This window comes from Aquarana catesbeiana, linkage group LG01 (assembly GCF_042186555.1).
Source record: "Aquarana catesbeiana isolate 2022-GZ linkage group LG01, ASM4218655v1, whole genome shotgun sequence".
NCBI classification, from domain to species: domain Eukaryota; kingdom Metazoa; phylum Chordata; class Amphibia; order Anura; family Ranidae; genus Aquarana; species Aquarana catesbeiana.
This window is the reverse complement of record NC_133324.1, coordinates 543,328,989-543,346,035: the sequence shown is the minus strand read 5'-3', so window position 1 is coordinate 543,346,035 and position 17,047 is coordinate 543,328,989. Positions and strand designations below refer to the sequence as shown.

The 17,047-nt window shown below is 44.8% G+C and overlaps 1 protein-coding gene across 1 annotated transcript in view; it reads left to right on the top strand.

Annotated features, from left to right (window-relative positions):
- Positions 1 to 17,047, top strand: part of PIAS4 (protein inhibitor of activated STAT 4) — a 219,114-nt gene that overhangs the window by 117,447 nt on the left and 84,620 nt on the right. Inside the window, exon 8 of the mRNA XM_073595143.1 lies at positions 9,247 to 9,320. Within this exon, the coding sequence (XP_073451244.1) occupies positions 9,247 to 9,320 (74 nt within the window). The remainder of the gene's footprint in view (positions 1 to 9,246; positions 9,321 to 17,047) is intronic.

Below are 17,047 nucleotides of genomic sequence, written 5' to 3'. Positions count from 1 at the left end.
TGGCTCTCTTGCTTGGTATATACTGCTTGAAGTGCAGTCGGCCAGTGAAATGTATGAGGGACTCGTCAACACAAATTTTTTGGTCTGGGATAAAAACATCTCTAAATTGATGGGAAAAGGAATTGATTAGGGGGCGTATCTTGTACAATTTGTCATGGTTGCATGGGGGAGGGCACGGGGAGGGGAGGGCACTGTGAATTGTCATTGAAGTGGAGAAAACGCATAATCATGTCGTATCTTGTCCTGGACATGACAGCGGAATATATGGAGTTGGTGGACCAATATGCATGGACTTCTTTTTTGTAAGCCCCATATTAAACATAAGGCCCAAAAACAATTTAAATTCTTCAAGGGTTGGGCGTCGCCACTGGAACATGCGGGCATAGGAAGAATTGGGGTTGGGAGCAATAAATTGGGATGCATACAGATTACTTTGATCCACCATATTCTGCAGCAAATCTTGTGGGAAAAATAAACAAAAATAATCGAATTGAGAAAAATTCGTAGTGTCGGGCTGCACACCTGGCTGTGCAGTGAAAGGGGATGATAGCAGATCCTGAGTTTGGCAGGCAACCATAATGGGTTTGCCAGGGCATTGGGAAGGTAGGACTGGGGCTAGGTTCTTCAGGTTGGGCGTGTGTGATTCCTGTACTTGTACTGGGCTCCTTTTCCTGGGGTCTGGAGCTGCTGGTGTTGGGCAGATCTCCTGATCTTGGTCCTGATCTCGTTCTTTTGGGAGGGACTGTTTCCTCCTCGGACTCTGATCCCTCTATCCTCCACTGGCTCATATTCTGAACCAGAATCGCATGATGGGAGCTCCCCGCTGCTCTCATCATCCAACATGGTAAGAATGGCATATGCCGCCTCAGGTGTGTAAACCCTTTGTGACATTATGGTAGTGCTTTTTGGCGGGCCTATGTAATGATGGTGGTACAGATGTGGTATTGGTGGCAGGCCTGTGTGGCAGTACCGTTGGCGGTACGGGTGTTGGTGGCGGTACTGAAGGCGATACTGGTAGCAGGCCTGTGTGGCGGTATTGATGGCGGTACTAGTGGCGGGCCTGATGGCGGAACTGGCGTTAGTACCGATGGCGGTACTGGTAGCCTGTGTGGCGGTATCAATGACGGTACTGATGGCAGTGGGCCTGTGACAGATGATTGTCTGATGGGCCGATTGGCTGGCTGGGTGACAGGTCCTCTTTATTGGGGGGGGTGCGTGTTGTGCACAATATAGAGTATATACAGTGGGGAAAAAAGTATTTAGTCAGCCACCAATTATGCAAGTTCTCCCACTTAAAAAGATGACAGGCCTGTAATTGTCATCATAGGTATACCTCAACTATGAAACAAAATGTGGAAACAAATCCAGACAATCACATGCTGATTTTTGAAAGAATTTATTTGCAAATTATGGTGGAAAATAAGTATTTGGTCACCTACAAACAAGCAAGATTTCTGGCTCTCACATACCTGTATTTTCTTCTTTTAAGAGGCTCCTCTGTCCTCCACTCATTACCTGTATTATTGGTACCTGTTTGAACTTGTTATCAGTATAAAAGACACCTGTCCATAACCTCAAACAGTCACACTCCAAACTCCACTATGGTGAAGACCAAAGAGCTGTCGAAGGACACCAGAAACAAAATTGTAGACCTGCACCAGGCTGGGAAGACTGAATCTGCAATAGGCAAGCAGCTTGGTGTGAAGAAATCCACTGTGGGAGCAATAATTAGAAAATGGAAGACATATAAGACCACTGATAATCTCCCTCGATCTGGGGCTCCACGCAAGATCTCATCCTGTGGGGTCAAAATGATCACAAGAACAGTGAGCAAAAATCCCAGAACCACACAGGGGGACCTAGTGAGTGACCTGCAGAGAGCTGGGACCAACGTAAAAAAGGCTACCATCAGTAACACACTACGCCGCCAGGACTCAGATCCTGCAGTGCCAGACGTGTCCCCCTGCTTAAGCCAGTACATGTCCGGGCCCGTCTGAGGTTTGCTAGAGAATATTTGGATGATCCAGAAGAGGATTGGGAGAATGTCCTATGGTCAGATGAAACCAAAGTAGAACTGTTTGGTAGAAACACAACTCGTCATGTTTGGAGGAGAGCGAATGCTGAGTTGCAACTAAAGAACACCATACCTACTGTGAAGCATGGGGGTGGCAACATCATGCTCTGGGGCTGTTTCTCTGCAAAAGGAGCAGGACAATTGATCTGTGTACATGAAAGAATGACTGGGGCCATGTATAGTGAGATTTTGAGTGCAAACCTCCTCCCATCAGCAAGTGCATTGAAGATGAAACATGGCTGGGTCTTTCAGCATGACAATGATCCCAAACACACCGCTCGGGCAATGAAGGAGTGGCTTTGTAAGAAGCATTTCAAGGTCCTGGAGTGGTCTAGCCAGTCTCCAGATCTCAACCCCATAGAAAACCTTTGGAGGGAGTTGAAAGTCTGTGTTGCCCAGCGTCAGCCCCAAGACATCACTGCTCTAGAGGAGATCTGCATGGAGGAATGGGCCAACATACCAGCAACAGTGTGTGACAATCTTGTGAAGACTTACAGAAAACGTTTGACCTCTGTCATTGCTAACAAAGGATATATAACAAAGTCTAGAGATGAACTTTTGATATTGACCAAATACTTATTTTCCACCATAATTTGCAACTAAATTCTTTCAAAAATCAGACAATGTGATTGTCTGGATTTGTTTCCACGTTTGTCTCATAGTTGAGGTATACCTATGATGACAATTACAGGCCCCTCATCTTTTTAAGTGGGAGAAATTGCACAATTGGTGGCTGACTAAATACTTTTTTGCTCCACTGTAATAGACAATACACTGACAGCTCACTTACTGATCCCTGCTCTCTCCTCACACGATAGGTGTGTGAGGAGAGAGCAGAGATCAGATAGTAACTGCTCCTCAGTGTTTACATTTGTGACCGGCTGTGATTGGACACAGCCGGTCACGTGGTAAACAGCCAATTTCATTGGCTGTTGACCCTGATCGGGGAAGCGCTGTGTCCAAGAGACACGTGCCTTTCTCGACCCCTGCTCTGCACATCGGCGGCGCACACGGAGCTTGCCGCCGAGTTTGTTATGACATGTGATCGTCTGTGACTTTGACATAGCTGATCACGTGGTAAACAGCCAATTTTATTGGCTGTTTACCATGATCGGGGAAGCGCCGTGTCCGAGGGACACTCGCCATCCCTGATCGCTGCGCGCGCTAGGGGGTTATCCTGCTGGGCGTCATATGACGCCCAGTCAGGATAACGCAACCACTTACTGTCCGTCAATGTGCTATAGGCTGGGCGGGAAGTGGTTAAATTGCTCAAATGTCGATCTAGTTGAGGCTCTTTTTTTTTTTTTTTTTTTTCCTTGTCAGGGGCCCACCTTGCAACTTTGTGGTTGCTTCCAACACAATCTGTCAGACCTTTGCTGTCTGGACTAAACACATGGTCTGAGACACTGGTTCCATCCTAACAGACCTCTCCTCTTGACCATCACCTAGCCATTTTAACCTGTGGCTTCCTGCTACCATGTGAATGGCTTGGGTACTGTACGCCAGATTTCCAGGATGAACCTTCTTTGTGCTCATTGGCTCAAATGCTGGTCGGCGAGATACACCTTGAGCAGCTACCCTTCATCGGAGGATGTCTTTTTTGATCCCTCCATGGGCAAGTACATTAAAGTGATTTGAAAGGTATTCTCTGCATTAAGGTAAAAACCTTCAGTTAGGATCCCCCACAGCCCCACCTTAAACTCACCTGAGCTAAATCTTTATCCAATGCTGTGCCTGAGAGCTGCAGCTCATTCCGTACAGGACAGTAGCAGCAGGAATCATTGGCTTCTGCTGCTGTCATTTTTAAATCCTGTGATGAGGGAACATAACCAAGCCATACCGTCTGTGGACTTGGGGGCACGTAGGAGTGCCCCCGTAATAGGAATCTACTTCCTATGTGAGGAGACAGGAACGCTGGTGGGGGAGGATCAGGCCTGTTCTGTGTAAAACCATTGCACAGAGCATGCAAGTATGGCATGTTTAATAATAAAAAAAAAAAAAAAAAAATTAGAATCACTTTAACCCTGACAAGCGGGGGTTTTACACACAGTCCTGGATGTCTCAGAGAACCTGTCACCAACAAAGTAATCACATAGGGGACATTTTGTCTCCTAATTGATGAGAAAGGTTAAGTAAAATTGTTTTTTTTTTTTTTTTTTTCTTTTTTTTTCAGATTGTAAAAAATTTTACCCAAGCACCTCAGATCTGTAAATGCATGCTTTTGGGGGGCACCTACGCATGAAATGTTGATTATGATACACGCCGCATACACCGGAGTGAGCAACAGTTCTAGCATTTGAAGTTTGTCGCCTTTTCACAGGCGCACGCAGGTTTAAGGTTTGACATGTTGGGTATCTATTTAGTAGGTGCAACCTCCTTTTTACAAATTTTTTTTCAAAGCAAAAAAGTACAGCCATTGTCATACAGATGTGGAAGGACTGGTGTGCTCCCAAAGTAGGTCATGGGCTATCCTGTCTCAAGCAAATGATGACATATAAACAGTAAACAACCACTCCTGACATGCAAGTCTTGTCAAGAAATTGGGTAATTTATTGAGTTTTTGTGCTCTAAAAATTAGCTTTAGTGTTTTTACTGAAATTGTGTTTCCTAGACCTTTGCAATTAATATTGTTGGATATAAAAAATTGGAACTACCACTATTTTATTCTTTAGGGTGTCTGCTTTCAGAAAATATGTAATTATTTGGGGGGTTTATGCAATATTCTGGCTTAAATTACTTTTTAATTGCGCGCAAAGAAACTCACCAACGGCTCTGGCAGTGAAAGTGTTAAAGCATAAGTTCACCTTCCGGGAACATGTTACACACATTAAGTGCCGGTTCACACTACAGTGACTTGGGATTCGACTTGTTAGTCCTCAAGTTGCCCCAAGTTGCTGGTTAAATGAGAGCTGTCTTAATGTACACTACTGAATTTGCTGCGAAAAGGTTCCTGTACTAAGTCAAGGCGACTTCTAGGCAAATTGTACCCATAGATTTCAATGGAAGTTGCCTCCAAATCGGATCTCCATCTATATTGAAGTGACTTTACAGGAAAAAGAAAATAACTTGCCCAGGTACTTCCCACGTTTACCCAGACAACCCCCCCCCCCCCCCCCCCCCCTCCCACAGAGCTGATTATTCTGTGATTGGCCACAGCCAAAGTCGCCTGTCCTGGAGGCAACTTTAAGTCGCCCTGAAGTCACCTCCAAATCTCCTTGCTCTCCCCGCACCCGCTATCAAATTCTGAAAACTGCAGCTGGGTGTTGTAATATGTTGGCCAATTTATGTATAATATTGTATTGGAGTGCTGACCAGAAATTCAGTTGCATTGTCCAACTGAATTTTAACATAGCAAGGGAAAAGCTGAAGACTCTTTGATGTGTTAATCATATGCAAGTCTATTTGAACATTTCAAAGGGTATTCAGGTGGTATGTTAATCTAATCTAATTACATATATCTAAAGAGGACTTGTTGATGTTGATATGCGGGAGTGCAAATTGGGATGGTTTATGACTACAACTGTTCACGGCTGGGGGTTGTTGTCTGTTTGAAAGACTAAAGCTAAATTGAAAGGCCAATCAAATTGCTCAGCCATTCAATATTTAGTGAATATAACACGGCATTCAGTCTATAAGTTTTAAGAGTGAGGCTTGTATGTGTATGAGTGGGGCTTGTCTGTGCATGGCTGGGAACGCACAGGCCTAGGAGATGGGTTTCTGAATTATATTTCCTCTGTCGGATTTCTTTGTCATCTGTGGACTTTGGACTTTGTTCTGTGTTGGAAGTCAATAAAGTGCATCTCTCTGGAAGAATTGGGTTGCTGCGGAAGAGTACTTACCTCATCATTATAATAACCACTAATTAATTATCTATACACCCAATATACATTAATATACCAGATCACTACACTGGGCTCATTGACCTGCAAGTCACATCTTCCACTTTGGCAGATGGACTTGTGGTTTAAATGGGCCATGGGAGTACTGATTAGCATGCTTCTAGTCCATTCACTTTCAAGCTGGTAGCCTCCTCCAGAGGTATCAACTGAAAGCCGTAGGGAGCTTTTACAGACTCCTGTTAAATTTAAAGTGCATTTTTTATTTATTTTTTTTACCTGCAGAAAATATGCATCTATTCTTTATTAAAAGGTGAGCTTAGCCTTTAATGAGATCACTGAGGGTCAGAGTACTTTTGAAGAATGCTTGCACTCTTGCAGGTAAACCACTTACTTCTGACACTAGAAGTTCCTTTCATCCCTCACAGGCCTTCAGTTCTAAATCTGGAACAAACTTTTGTCAGGTGCAGTCCTCTAAGCCAGGGATCTCCAAACTATGGCCCTCCAGCTGTTGCAGAGCTACAATGCCTCATGGGACGTGTAAAACTCTGACATTCACAGGTATGACTAGGCATGATGGGAGTTGTAGTTCCTGAACAACTGGTGGGTTTTAGTTTGAAGACCCCTGCTCTAAGCCATTCAAGTCTGGCTCCAAGCCTTCTTCTCAATGATGGGGTATGCTGCCTTGTCACTGTAGGGGGGCATATGCCAACTTTTTGGAGTTTTGCACTCTGTCTCCTCCCCGCTTCATGGCCTCAAATTTGCCTTGTTCTCTGCAGACAGGTGAATCTTCTTGCTGCTTTTCAGCAGCTTCTCTCTTGGTCATTAGCCCAGTTCCGAATGAGGTAAACTTTTAGGTTATGCGAACCAGTTAACCTTTCTGAAAGCAAATGGGGGCATTTAGTCCATTCTGTATCTTTTTAAAGTCTCAAAGTCTTGTGGGTTCAGAGTGTTGCATGGAATAGGCTAGGCCAGGCATTGCTTCCTTTTCAGTGAACTTTTTGGCCTCATCGGTCTTCCATGATGCCAATTTGTACATTTTCCCATTTTTAAGTCTCCCTAATGCTATGTGTTTTGCGAATGGAAGTTTAGCTTTACATTTTGTTGCCCTCCCTTTTAGTCTGTTCATAACCCCCAAGTTTTTTAAATGGGGGCTCACCCCAGCCTTAGCTTTGCTCCATTCACGGGAGATCAATGTAGTAGGATACCTGGACACTCTTCTATTAAATCACTACTCCTCCCCAATTCTGTCAGCCAGTGGACAGTGCAAACTCTGCAGGGATTCTGTTGGATTTGACTCACAGATTAGAGAGCCTGATCTGACCTTAGATGTAACCAGTACAAACTTCTGTCCCTTTGCTCATTTGCCAGGGGCCTTTTATCCCAGGGTCATTCCTCAATTTGTGCCTGCATGAGGGTCTTGGGTCTGATAGTAGCCTTCTTTTGAGGCAGTGCTGTACACAGTTTTACTCCACACTATGAATTAACACTTGTGTCCTGTACTGCACATTAAATTACTAATTTAGATTCTTTTTTTCTATATCTTGAAGTACATCACACAGGTCCCTCCCTTCTCCGACCTTTTGTTTGCAAAACTGGAGCCTCATGGAATGGGTGGGGTTCCATGGTTGAACTATTGGGCAGACTTGGCAAAGACTGAAGATTCTATTCCTGTGTCCTGTACTGAGCTATGAAATTGACAAGAGGTTGAAAGTAGACTACCCCCTCCCCCCCCCCCCCTTTTTTTTTTTTTCTTATGACCTGCAAAGTAAAGGCATAATGTGCTAGTATGCATGCTCCTTCAGAGCGCATACTAGCACAATGACATCATTGGCAGCGTCTACAGTAAATATCTCCTAAACTGCAAGTTTAGGAGATATTTACAGTACCTATAGGTAAGCCTTATTATAGGCTTACCTATAGGTACAAACAAACCAGGGGAGTTACTACCTCTTAAAAAGACCCAAAGCTTGAAAAAGCACTGGTAGAAACAGGCTGAAAATCCTAGATTCAGAGTGGTGCTCACTGCATTACTAAGAGCCAAAATTGCCTCCTTTAACAAATGAGTAATAGTAGCAAACTGACTTTTTAGTGGTAAGCTTACGAGTCAGATGTTTGAGTGCCCTAGAATTAAAGTCACTGGCTGATCAGAAGCTGCTAAAGTCACAAGCAGGTGCCTCTGAGATTAGAGTAATTAAGCAACTGGGTAATTTGGGGTCCTAAGGTCCTGCAGTATGATGATAAATACCACAAGAGTAGAGGACCAAGCCACACTCCACGGAAGAAGGGACTCTAGCAACAGAGGACGGAGTGACTAGACTGCAGTTCTCGGCACCATCGGATGAGCTTCAAGCGGCCCCAGAGCTGTTGATAGAAAGTGCCATTGGCAGCATCCTAGACCTGTTGCGGCCATGGCGCAATTACTCGATGTACAGGCGTATGGAAAGAGGCAAGGCATCGGGTACTCATGAGATCCAGACATCTGGTATAAGGTGAGGTTCAGATGGCCGACAGTGCGTAATGTTATTGTAGCTAGGCAGTAATGAAAAAAAATATGTGGGTCTTTGCAAGCTAGCGCAAGAGCTTCCTCAACACTGCATGTCTGGGAAGAGGAACAGCATGCATGACATTTTACCAAAAACAGCAATATCAGCACTTTAACCCCTTCCACTGCAAAGGCGACAGGAAGAGAATAGTGCCCAACAAAAATGTAAGCTCATTGAGACTTCATACACCATGCAAGTGCAGGGGCTGGCTCTGTTACTTGACAGTCAATTTCAGCTAATTTAACCAGAATGGGGTGGGAAAAGTACCCCATGTTGAACCCAGTGCCCTATGATTGTTTCTTTGGTAGCCCCCAGCATTCCATCCAGCAAGGTCTGGATGCAGTACCATCCAAAAGCCTGGCTGACGATGACAAAGCTGGAGGGCTGTAACTAAGAGGTACACCTCCAGCAGTGGTGTAGCCTTGATTTTGAGGGGGGGGGGGGGGGGGGGGGAGAAATTTCTAGCAAAATCACAGGTTCGTCTTTAAAACTCCAGGAACAAAGAAAACATCCATCCCCCTAGGAAACTGGTTAAAAAAAACTGAGCCATGCAAGTGGTAGGTGGCGTTATACACTGGGCTTACTGACCTGCAGTTTTTGTTTAAACCGATTCAATCCTCCTGTAGGCAGCACAGTAACTCCGAGGTTTAAGACTTCCGCGTCCCTCAGTAGACAAAGCACTACGTTTTTGAAAGGTTTTTTTTGTAAAGTGTTTTAAAGTATAATATTTGGTTCTATTTTTGGGCTATTCCGTTGTAACTAATTGTAACAATCTTTTCAATTCATACAGTGAGAGAAAAGCTGTGTTTGGATCCTGACAGTGAAATTGCCACTACGGGAGTTAGAGTGTCTCTTATTTGCCCGGTAAGGTTTAGAAAAGTAACTTTAAACAGAAATTGCTGCATTGATGTCATATTTCATGTGCACGGTTACATGTTATTTCACAAGAGTTTTGTATACTTTTTGTAAAATGGGAAAAGGAAAATCACATGTTCACATTGAGTTTGCCATAAAGTACACTGTAAGTTACCAAATATAAAGTTCAAGAATAAACCCCAGCTCCTTGGAAATAAGGGGGTGGGGGGGGATATTTTGCTTAATTTACCTTGTCCCATTGTCTCAGAGAAAATCCAAGGTTGGGTCTGAGGTATTGGGGCAGTGAGAGGAGCGAAGCCAGATCAAGTTGTAGATAGGAACTGGAAAAGATTCCACAATATCAAGATGGGCCCAAAGATGATGTTTGAGTGACGTTAAGGCTAATCAAGGGTTGTATCTGTGCTGGCAGTGAGTATTTATGTAAATCACTTAATACCAACCCTCCAGGGAGCTTTTCTATAAGAAATGGTTGGCAAGCCTTGATCTTGGGGGTTCTGAGATGAATTGTAAGAGTTGCTGTTTGTGCATTATTCGTCTGGAATTTAGATCGGCAGGACCATAGGTAGTAGTGTTATCATGTGGGTTCTGCTTAACTACAAGATGGAAAGGGTTTGCCCCCTTCCAGGTAAGGTAATGGGTCTCTGAAGACAAAGTGGTAATTTACCCCATAGTGTATTATAGGTCATGGAAACTCCCAGGTATGTAGTCTTGTTGTTCCATGTAAATGCATAAATATTGCATATGAAGTGAGATATTTAGGGCTTTGGACTTTAACACATGAGTCAGATATTACTCCAAATGTGAAGAGGATAGAAAACTGGTTAGGTAGGTAGAGATGTGCGAGGCTCAGGGAAAGTGATCTGTCACATGCAAAGTTTAAGACCTTATGGTGAGTGCCGGCAGTTTCCACCCCCTGAGTGTCGAAGTCTTTTCTTCTAATGGAGATTGCCAGGAGCTTAAGCGCAATGAAAAATTCCCCGTCTGGTGCCTTTTGGATTTGGAAGGTCCTGGCTGAAAAGCAGCTTTCCTAATAGGTCATTAAGGCACCCGAGTGTGCAGTCTCGCCTTTGGTATGTCTGCACAGCATCTGACATTTTCATGGTGTAATTCGGCCGACTGTAAGCGCCGTGGAAATGCATAACACTAATCCAGGACAAGTGGCATTCAGGGAAGCCCCAAAATTTAGAAGGGGATGTTAGTCTGTTTATCCTGTTCCACCTTCTGCACACTGCCATGCTGCCACAGCTATTTGGTGGAGTTTGGACACTCTTGTGAAAAAGGGTGGCAGTTCTAAGACTATTGTGAAACAAGGGTGGACTGAAGACTCTGATGTGAAAAGGATAGACAAAAGGAGAGGGGAGATGATGGCTCTGATATGAAAGAGGCAGGGGACTAAAACTTGATGTGAAAAGGGAGTGTTAACTAAGGGCTCTGGTGTGAGGGGGTGCCATGAATGGAGAAAAGTTGGGAAATCCTACAGGATGGTAATTCAGGTACCTTATTATGCCACTGTCTCCAGGTAATACTGGCAACACAAACCTATAATGACCGTCAAGTATGATCCCCCCCACCCCCACCCACCGTCATGCTTCATTTGCTAGTGTTTTCTTTTAGCAACATGTTTCCTTTCTTGCTAGGTTGATCCTTGGCAAATGCTTGTAGAATGTTTTCATTCCCAGCTGTGAGTATAAAGCAGGGCTCATCTGTAAAGTGGCCTCACAGCACTGGGCTCTGCTGATGGTGCCTTCCTAGACACCCTTGGTGTAACACTTAACCACTTACCGACCGCCTCCTGTACATATACGTCGGCACTTTGAAGATGGATATCTCGGTAACGGCAGCAGCTGCTGCCACAACTGAGGTATCCATCTTTACAGGAGCCGGTTCTGTGTACGATAATGGTGGTCTCTGCGGCGGGTTCGCCGCGAGATCACCGTTATCGGCGGCGGGAGAGGTGCCACCCCCCCTCCCGCGCCCTCCGCCTGGGTATGGAGACGAGTGAGGCTAAGATGGCCGCCACCCGTCTCCATACCATTGGATGGCTGAAGCAACGGCATTACGTCAGCTCCGCCCACTTTTCTTAAAGGCATTTTTTTTTTTTGTGTTTTTTTTTTTTTTTTTTTTTTTGCATTTTAGTCCAAATGTGATATCTGAGGACTTTTTGACCCCAGATCTCATATTTAAGAGGACCTGTCCTGCTTTTTTTCTATTACAAGGGATGTTTACATTCCTTGTAATAGGAATAAAAGTGACAACTTTTTTTTTTTTTTTAAACAGTGTAAAAATAAATAAAATATTGTAAAATAAATAAATAAAAAAAAAAAATTTTTTTTTTAACCCCCCCCCGTCCCGACGAGCTCGCGCGCAGAAGCGAACGCATACGCGAGTAGCGCCCGCATATGAAAACGGTGGTCAAACCACACATGTGAGGTATCACCGCGACCGGTAGAGCGAGAGCAATAATTCTAGCCCTAGACCTCTGTAGCGCAAAACATGCAACCTGTAGAATTTTTTAAACGTCGCCTATGGAGATTTTTAAGGGTAAAAGTTTGACGCCATTCCATGAGCGGGCGCAATTTTGAAGCGTGACATGTTGGGTATCAATTTACTTGGCGTAACATTATATATTACAATATAAAAAAAATTGGGCTAACTTTACTGTTGTCTTTATTTTTTTTATTCAAAAAAGTTAATTATTTTCCAAAAAAAGTGCGCTTATAAGACCGCTGTGCAAATACGGTGCAAAAAAAAGTATTTCAATGACCGCCATCTTATTCTCTAGGGTGTTAGAACCCCCAAACATTATATATTGTTTTTTTTCTAAGTAATGTTCTAGCAAAAAACCTGTTTTAAACATGTAAACACCTGAAATCCAGAACGAGGCTAGTCCTTAAGTGGTTAAGTTGGTGGCAGACCGCGTTACAGGTCCAGGGCTGTGAGGCACTAATCTTATGGAACCCTAGGTCAGGGCTTTTTCCTTTTTTATGGCTGACTGGTAGGATTGTCCCGATACCACTTTTTTAGATACTACTTTTTTTTTTTTTTTCTTTTCTTTTCTTTTTTTTTTTTAGGGGGAGGGGGTGAACGGTGTCTGTGTGTTGTGTGTGGGGTTTTTTTTTTTTTTTTACATTATTTTTTTTTTTATTATTCTTTATTGCAATATGTTTTTTTTTTTTTTTTTTTTTATCAGCCCTGTTGGGGGGCTTTGGTGAGATATCAGGGGTCTGTTAAGACCCCTGATATCTCCTCCTTGAGACAGAGAAGAGATTCCCCAGTCTCTCTCTGCAGCCTCAGCGGAGGGGGACAGCGGAATGGAGGGGGCATGGTGGATGAGGTGACAGTCAGCGGTGATCACGTGTGGGGAAGTTTACAAGCACCGATCACCGCTGTATGTCGCTAAGCAGCTGAAAGCTGTGGGGGGGGGGAGGAGAGCTTGTAACTCCCCCACGCGCCGATCACCGCTGACTGTGAAGGTATCGGCGGAAGCATCAGTAGCATTTGCCCGAGTACAAGTACTTGGGCAAATGCTCGGTATCGGTGCCGATACCGATACTAGTATCGGTATCGGGACAACCCTACTAACTGGGTTTCATTAAACAGATGATTCCCCTACAAAACAAACTCCGCGTTGGCTGTGACACTTAATGTTAGGCAGGCAGTGGGAGGAAGTGCAGTGACCTTTTTCTGTGCTTGCTTTTGGTGTGTCTACCTAACCCTGATGGACCCAACGTTGGCTTTGACAACGGTCCCCTACCTGAGTTGCAACATGGGTGGGGGGCTCCCTCCATCGTCAGTCATGTAGGCTTTTTCTGCTCCCATGTCTGAATTTATGGAGAGCATTTCAGTCAGATGACTTAAAAGCAGGGGCCACAAGCATGTATCCACACCCTCAGCTCTAGAGTTCCCTACTGATCTCCTAGCTGTTGCTGCATCTGCACTTGTTGTGCAACCTGTTTTGTATAGTGATTTGGCCTAACCCTGAAAGAAAAATCCAAACTACTGCTAGACATTTTACCCAGCAATATCCTGTTGAGTTATGGGTTCCTTAAAAAGTGGGCCGCCCCCATAGTGGACCTGCTATTTTATGCATTAACAGGACTTTGACTCTGTAGATTACATCCTGGTGTATAAAGACCCTGTGAACAAAAGGCTAAAATCACTTTCCACTGCCTTTTATTCTTCGCTGGTCCTGTCCTGCAACCTGCCATTGCCGCCATGGTCATCTGCTTGACCTTAGGTGTCTGGTACAAGGATATGAATCTGGTTGCTGGATCTGTCCTCCAACAACCGGTCCTCGTGCCTGTGGCCCTACTCTTCGGTGTTAATGGCTTGGCAGATATTATTTGCATAATATACAAAATGAGTATCGTTTCAGTATCTATGCAGAGAGGACCCTTTGGCTCAAATGTCGGTCTGCAGTACATCAGTGCAAGAAACTCCTTTTGATGGGGAACAACTCTTTGGCAAATCCCTTAACAACTTTACAAAAAATATAAGCAGGGGAAAGGGCAAGCCCCCCCCCCAGCAAAAGAAAGCTAAGTCCTAGACTGGTAAAGTCCTACCTCTGAAGCTAAGAGGTTCTGTCATTTAATTTCTCCAAGTCCATGGCAAAAACATTGCAAATTATGCATCCTCCAAAGCTGCTTGCAAGTCCCCCTCATAACATACCGGTTTGTGGCCCTCTGCTTTGGTCTACCCACTGTGTTTTGGATTTTCACTAAGATACTATCCCCTTTCCTTTTTTCTGCTTCTCTTTTGGCTTTCTTGTAGTAGGATACCTGGATTTTACCCTACTTGAGGATTTAATTTGCATAGTTTGTATCCAACAAACTGTTTTGATGGATCCTGAACTTCCAGAAGTCAATGCTGGAACCAACTCATCACTTGGAGTTTCTAGACCTTTTCATAGTTGCTGCTCTTTTCAGTGTGGCGCAAGGCCCAGCCTATAAACTAGGGTTGCACCGATACTAGTATCAGTGCCGATACCAAGCATTTGCATGAGTATCGGTACTCATGCAAATGTTCCGATGCTTGATCCTATATCTGCCCAGCCATCCTCAGCGTAGCGGGGGGGCAGGCAGCCTCACAGCTGATCCGTGCGGTGGTGGGGGGATAAGTATCGATCTTCCTGTGTGGCTTTCAGTAAAGCATCTGACAGCCGCCTCTTCTCCTCTCCCTCCCTTGGCTGTCGGATGCATTATTGAAAGCCACACAGGGAGATTTGTGCTTGTACCTCCTCCCCCCCACCACTGCACCGAACATCCCCTGTTTCTTCCTCTGGCTTCCTGCTCCCCCGTGTGCTCCTCGCTCTCTCTCCGGGTCCCCCCTCTATCCTGGATCTGTCAGGATGGAGAGCGGAGGAAGGAGCCGGTAAATGTAATTTACCGGCTCCTTCCTTTTCTGAAGGAACAGTTGGTGATCATTGATTGTTCATTCATAACTGAGAAACATAACCTGTGCTTAAGATGCTTCAGTTTATGAATGAATAGGAGCCTCTGCCTCCTGACCATTCATCTTCAGTGCAGTGAAAGCTGTAGAGAAAGGGACTGGGGAATCTGTCCTCAGTCCCATTCCCTGTCTCAAAAGGGAGATATCTTGATATCTCACCAAAGTCGCCCAACAGGGCTGATAAAATAAAGAATTATAATAAATATTTAAAGGTTGCATTTTATAAAAACTGTTGCTATAGATGTAGGTCATTTTCATACGTCCTGAAGCCTGACTGAAAACGCTCAGAGATCGCCTCATCCAGTCCTGCCTTGTTGCTAGGACTTTGCTAAGCGACTTCCAGCTCTTGCTGGCTATCCCCACCATCACAAAAGTGAGCTCTTTCTGATTCAAACCCCTCACATGTGCTTTCTCCACTAATGGCAGTTGCTGTGTGTGTGTGTGTGTGTGTGTGTGTGTGTGTGTGTATATATATATATATATATATATATATATATATATATATATATATATATATATATATATATATATATATATATATATATATATATATATATATATATATATACACATATACACACACTCAGGTTTATTTTGAGGATATGTACATCCAAATCTGAGGAAGGGATTAGGAATTACAGCTCTTAAGAATAGCTGTCCGTGGGCGTGGCCTAGGCATGGCAGCGTGAAGACGCATCCTCACAGGGCTCCTGGCCGGCGGCTCTCCTGCAGTGATAAAACATTACAGCGCATTACTTGCACCTACTAGCCTCCTCGGACGTCAGGGGAACCCAACCACCATCCACCCGCTCCTAAGACCAGCATGGATCGCTTTTTGCGGCCACTCCAGAAGATCATACAATGCCGCCCTTCTCGCCCCCCAGTGACCTCTCTCCTTGTCTTCCCAGATTGCTGGCAGCCTCCCCAGACATGGAGGACGGTTTGCTCAGCCCAGTGCTCTGAGCCTCTCCTTCAGCTCCCATCCAGCGCTCTTTCAGCCTGGCGGACATGGAGGGGCAGAGGATGATTAATACTCATCAGACCACAGTGAGTACACATTGTAACCCACTTCAAACACAGGGACTCCCTCTCAGTGCCTCCTCTGAACAAAGGCTGTGGGCTTTTTTGCAGCAGCTACCCACAAGATCTGATTTGGAATCCCTTGTTCAGAGAATGAAGACCGCCATGAAGAGTGAGATACAATCTGTTAGGCAGGATGTGTCTGCACTGGACTCCCGTGTTACTGTAATAGCACAGGAACAGGGTATAGTGTCCCAATCTATGCAAACCCTGCAGACCTCCCACTCTGAACTTAATGATCAAATTATACAGCTGCACCTACTTCAGGATGACTTGGAGAATCCTAGCCGCAGGCAGAACATTCGGTTAAAGGAAGTACCCAAAACTGTCCCACATTCAGAATTACGTCAAACTGTGGTTAACGTCTTTAACCGTTTACCTAGACCACCTGCCGGACTCTGAGATCATCATTGACAGAGTTCATAGAACCCTGGGCCCGCCATCTGATCCATCTGACAGACCCTGAGACGTCCTCTGCTGTTTACTCATTCACCCTTAAGGAGGATATTTTACAGTGAGCCTGGTGGGTGGGAGTCTTGGAATTTGGCGCAGCTGTCCACCTCCTACTGGATGTTTCCAGGAAGACACTCCTAATGCAACAATCACTCAAACCTCTCCTAGATGGTCAATTGGGGTCACCCATTTCACCTCATAGTCCGCAAACGCCCAGATACCTTCCCTTTGTGTCACCCTTCGGAGCTTCCAGACTTGTTCGCCTTTGCCAACATGGATCCAATCCCAGTACCCAACTGGCTGATGACTGTTGTTGCCAAGGATCCGCAGCACCAAGCCTCCCCCACCCCCCGGTAGACCACAAAGGGCTCGTTATAGTCGCCGGAGCCACTAGCAAGCTAGACAGGCGTGACCCCCGTTCACATCCATCGAATGAAGAGGTGGCTGGTTGATCCTTTTACATGCAGACTGCTAATACACACTCAGCTCAGCGTTTCCATATTCTTGGTTTTTCATGTTGAATTTAGTCAAATTACCTTTATTGCTATCTACGGGTGACATGCCAGGAACAATGGTGTATTGGGCCTAAAAACTAGGGGTCCTCTGGCTAAGCAATCAGTTTATATTGGTTCACGGATGAACGAATGCCTCTTATGCTACAAATATTTCACACGATTGTTGGCTTGTCTCCTAAGTTTTTCTGACACTCAGTTATGCCTGCTATTCTCATTTTT